Source organism: Petaurus breviceps, unplaced genomic scaffold, assembly GCF_028583685.1.
Source record: "Petaurus breviceps papuanus isolate PSGF00001 unplaced genomic scaffold, PetGlider_PUasm1.0 185, whole genome shotgun sequence".
Lineage (NCBI taxonomy): Eukaryota > Metazoa > Chordata > Mammalia > Diprotodontia > Petauridae > Petaurus > Petaurus breviceps.
In genome coordinates, this window is record NW_027185797.1 from 18,668,020 (window position 1) to 18,673,335 (window position 5,316).

The window sequence follows — 5,316 nt, forward strand, 5'->3', positions numbered from 1 at the left end:
GTTCACATCCATTGCATTGGTACTGAGACCCAAATGGGAGGAGAGGAAGAATCACTGCAGCACAAATGATGTCCTATTTATACTATGTCTTCCTTCCTTCCAAGGCTAGAGATACATCAAAGACAAGTGAAAAGTGAAATTGGTGCCCTTATATGGCAAACACTTTCCCCACGTAGACACTCCACATTTATACAGCCCATATATACATCAGGGATTCCCAATCAGGGATCTGCAAACCCCCTCCCCCCAATACGAGAAGTGTATCAAAGGTAGAGGAGAATATTTGACAACCAATTGAATGATCCCCTTGAAATTAATTAAATAATTATTTTCTGATGTGCATAAGGGGGTAGGCAGGTAGCACTTTGGATACAATGGCTGGCCTGGAGTGAGGAGTACTTATCTTCCTGAGTTTACATCTTCCCTGGACATTGAGTACCTGTGTGAGCCTGGGCAAGTCTCTTTACCCTGTTTGCCCAAGTTACATCATCTGTGAAATGAGCTTGAGAAGTAAATGATAAACCAGGTTCTTTGGCAAGAAAACTTCAAATGGGGTAAAAAAGTGTCAGTCATGAATGAACAACAACAAAATTATGTATAAGCAAAGTAAACACCAGAAGTTATTTCATTCTGTATTAAATAAGGCAAAAAGGAAAGTTTACTACAATTCAAGGGGTAAAGGACTGGAAAGGGTTGAAATCTATGGACCTCATAGAATTGTGATGAATTCTAGGAAAAATTAAACAGGAGTACAGGACCACTGTGCTCATGTGGGTTTTTTTTAAGGAAAATAAATTAATTTGTTCTATAAATATGTAAAGAGAGTATAAGAAAATTTAAAAATTGAAAATACTCCCCCCAACGTGCAGTGAGGAAGGCAAGTCTCCAGTTGGAGAGCAGGGAGCCTCTTCTTCATCATGAAGGAGGATCTGTTCATCCTCCTGCAGGGAAGGCTGGAAATTGAAGGCCCACAGCCGGGGGGGGGGGGGGGGGGGGGGGGGGGGGTTGAGGATTCCTCCCTGGAGAAATGCTCAGAGACAGGAAGAGCAGGGAGCACTGAGACCAGAGTCCACTGGACAGAGAATCATGGGACCAGCCTCTGATGCTGGAAGTGGGGGGCCAGGGGAAAAGATGGGTGTGACAGGAGCTGTGAAGAAAATGGGGTAGAACCTGTAGATGAGGGAGTGCTGGAGGACATTGTAAAAGGCCAGAGTGCCAGAAGAATATTCCAGGTACACGCCAACCCTGGGCACAGGGCTTTTCACTCAACGGTTCAGTGAGCCGGGATAGGTCTGTAGGTAGTAATCCTCTTCCTTCTTGATGCAGCAAAGCAGGAACACAGAAGCACAGGAGTCCTCATTCCTCCTCCTCTTCCTGCTCAAGTGTGAGCTATGGATCCCCAGTATCCACTGAGGTAGCTGAGTCACATCCACCTCCCAGTACTGTCTGCCTGAGCTGAAGGCCTGCTCAGCAAAGACATAATGGCCAACAGCATCCTCACGGTGCTTGGTCCCCACCTGCCAGCCTTCTCCAGCCTTCACACTCTTCAGATCCTCAGAAATAATCACACAGGGACTGGCTGCTGTGGGATCCATTGTGAGGTCCACTCTGACTCTCCTGAGCATCTCCATCATGCCTGGGATGGGGTATTCTCTCAGCTCTGGGCTGACAGCCTTGGCCCTTTGGGACAGCACTGAGGCACTCCTTCCTAGCAAGTGCTGGACTTCCCATAACAGATCCACATTGGGCTGGTGACCTGCTTCCTGCAGCTCTAGTATGAGGTCCTGGAGGGTGTGCACATGCTGGGATAGTCTGTCCTGCTCCGCCCTTTCATCTTGCTTCAGCTTTTCAAGACATCGAGATTCTTCCTCCACCAGGAAGTGGTGCAGCTTGTTAAATTCTTCTGTGATCATCCAGTGCCAGTCAACAGCAGGTATCTCCTCCCCAGCAAGAAGTTCCTCAGTTTCGTCCAAATGTTTTAGATTCGATCCCTCTTTCCCCTCCCCCTCTCTGAGACAGTAATCAATCAAATATAGATTATAGGAGCTCTCAACTGGGTGAAACCTGTCCCTCCAAAACCAGAGGTGTGAACTCTGGGGGCCTCAAGGCTGCTTCACCCAACAAGAGTTCACAGGTTGACTGCAGGTTTCCAGGCTAGAGGAGTTCACACCTTTTCTGGGAGGCCCTGAAAGGGTGGGGCTGCCTCCTATAAAAGGAGACCATCCTAACCCTCAGAAGCACTGCATTGAGTGGAGCTGAAGTCTCTTCATCTCATCTACTGGAGAAGAGAAGCAACTGGAGAGAGAAGAATGGCCACTGCTAAGGATAAGCTGCAGGGATTGCAGGGGGAAATCACCTGTAGCATCTGTAGGAGCTACTTCTCTGAGCCAGTCACCATCAGTTGTGGGCACAGCTTTTGCAGAACATGTCTGTCCTGGAGCTGGAGACTTGGAGCTACACCTTCCTCTTGCCCTGAATGCAGGCAAATGGCCCAGACCACAGAAATCCCAGGAGTCAATGGGCGCCTAGCAGAGCTGACTGATCTGGTCAAACAGCTCTGCTCTGAGAACTTGCAGAGTGCTGAAGGACAGCGCCAGTGTGCCAGGCACAAGTTGACATTCAAGCTCTTTTGTGAAGATGACCAGACACTACTCTGTGTGCGATGTGCCCAGAGCCCAGAGCATGGGGCTCACCAGCTCTCTCTTGTAGAAGAGGCTGCTCACAACTGCAGGAAAAAGCTACAACTCCTTCAGAGTCACTTGGGCAAACATTTGGAGGAAGCTGAGGAACTTCATGCTGGGGAGGAGATACCTGCTGTTGACTGGCACTGGATGATCACAGAAGAATTTAACAAGCTGCACCAATTCCTGATGGAGGAAGAATTACGATGTTTTGAAAGGCTGAAGCAAGATGAAAGGGCAGAGCAAGACAGACTATCCCAGCATGTGCACACCCTCCAGGACCTCATGCTAGAACTTCAGGGAGCAGGCGACCAACCCAATGTGGATCTGCTATGGGAAGTCAAGCACTTGCTGGGAAGGAGTGCCTCAGTGCTGTCCCAAAGAGCCAAGGGTGTCAGCCCAGAGCTGAGAGAATACCCCATCCCAGGCATGATGGAGATGCTCAGGAGAGTCAGAGTGGACCTCACAATGGATCCCACAGCAGCCAGTCCCTGTGTGATTATTTCTGAGGATCTGAAGAGTGTGAAGGCTGGAGAAGGCTGGCAGGTGGGGACCAGCCACCCTGAAGACTGTGCTTTCCATGCTGTCCTCACTGAGCAGGTCTTCAGCTCAGGCAGACAGTACTGGGAGGTGGATGTGACTCAGTTACCTCAGTGGATGCTGGGGATCTATACCCCACACTTGAGGAAAAGGAGGGACCCCTGTGACTCTCTGTTCCTGCTTTCCCATGTCAAGAAGGAAAAGGATTACTATCTACAAACCTATCCTGGATCATTGAACTGTCGAGTGAAAGGCCGTGTGCCCAGGATTGGGGTGTACCTGGAATATTCTTCTGGAACTCTTGCATTTTACAATGTTCTCCGGCATTCCCTCATTTATGAATTCCACTCAATTCCTTTCACAGAGTCCATCATACCCTTCTTTTCCCCTGGCCCCCCAATTCCAGGCACAAAGGCTGGTCCCATGATTCTCTGTCCAGTGAAATCTCATTCCTGTCTCTGAGCATTTCTCCAGGGAGGAATTCTCAACCCACCACCCTGGCTGTGCGCCTTCAATTTCAAGCCTTCCCTGGAAGAAGATGAGCATCACCTCCTTCATGATGAAGAAGAAGCTCCCTGCTCATAACTGGAGACTTGCCTTCCACACTGCAAGCTGAGGGGGATCATTTCCAAATATTTTATACTCTATTATCCTCAACTGATAAGGTCCATCAATTTTCACTATGAATTAATCATGTTTTAGCAATAAATGAAAAAATAAATAAAATTTATTTTATTAATATGTAATAATAAATTAATTAATTAAAATAAATTTAAAAAAACTTTTTCCAGTCCTTTATACCTTGAATTGCAATAAACCTTCCTTTGCACACTAATATAAAATGAAATAAATTCTAGGATTTACTATGCTTTTGCATATTTTTATTACTACTCACTCATTTCATTCATATCTGACTCTTTGTCACCCCATTTTGGGTTTTCTTGGTGAAGAAACTGAAGTAGTTTTCCATTTCCTTCTCCAGCTCCTTTTCCACATGAAATAACTGAGGTTAATAAGGTAAAGTGATAGTTTCTCAAACTACTAAGTGTCTGAGGCTGGATTTGAACTCAGGAAGATGAGGTTTTTCCTGACTCCAGGCCAGGCTTTCTATCCAATGTGCCACCTAGTTGCACCCTTATGTACAGCAGAAATTTATTAATTAATTTCAAAGGGATCATGTAATCAATTGCTAAATATTCCCCCATGCTCTTTGACAAGCTTTTCATATGTCAGATTGGGAATCCAGGATGTATATATGCATTCCATATACATGGAGTGTATACATGGGAATGAGAATGGCAATTTAAGGGCTGTTAATCCTTGAGAATATAGGGAATATAGGTGCCCCCTTGCATTTTGAAATATGTTGAAAGAAGACTGTCAGTGTGATACAGAAATACAATGGTATTTCTTTTGTCAGCTCTTTCTAAAGTATATTTATTTCATGGAAAACAATAAGTGAATGAATAGTGAGGTAGATAGCATATTGGACCTGGCATCATTAGGTACCTGAGTTCAATCCAAACTTTCAAACTTCTTGGTGATGTCACCATTTAATTTTTCCAAGCCTCGGTTCATTCATCCATAAAATGGAGCTAAGGACTATACATGTCATTTACCTCACAGGACTGTGGGGAAGGTCCAGGATCTGAATCCTGTCTAGTTGTGTTACCTTGAGAAAATTACTTGACCTCCAAGTCCTCATCTCCATCATATGTAGAATGAGGGCATTGGGAAAAAAATAACTTCTAAGGTGCCTTCTAAGCTGTGGTACTTCACATGGTTTTTGAGAGGGAAGCTTTTTTAAAACTTTTGAGATAGATGACTTGATGTTTGACTGGATGGATGGATGGATGGATGGATGGATGGATGGATGGATAGATAGATGGATAGATGGATGGATAGAAATAGAAAGATACATATGTGTGTATATTTATTTATTTGTATGTATATATGAATCCAGACATCTCTCTTTGGTTCAGACCCAAGATTTCATAGAAAATGCTGAATTTCTTGACATGGAAACCTTTAGTGGCACTGTTCCATACCTTGTCTGCAATTCAATGTCTTGCAGAGTTTCCTGGGACACTGAGAG

General features: G+C 45.1%; 1 protein-coding gene and 1 pseudogene across 1 annotated transcript; one reads left to right on the forward strand and one right to left on the reverse strand.

Annotated features, from left to right (window-relative positions):
* Positions 1 to 1,031: 1,031 nt before the first annotated feature.
* Positions 1,032 to 2,223, reverse strand: LOC138161577 (E3 ubiquitin-protein ligase TRIM21-like; annotated as a pseudogene).
* A 5-nt stretch (positions 2,224 to 2,228) lies between these two features.
* LOC138161470 (probable E3 ubiquitin-protein ligase TRIML1) lies at positions 2,229 to 3,683 on the forward strand. The gene has a single exon (XM_069088253.1). The coding sequence runs from the start codon at positions 2,310 to 2,312 to the stop codon at positions 3,681 to 3,683; it is 1,374 nt and encodes a 457-aa protein (XP_068944354.1). The 5' UTR covers positions 2,229 to 2,309.
* The last annotated feature ends 1,633 nt before the right edge of the window (positions 3,684 to 5,316 follow it).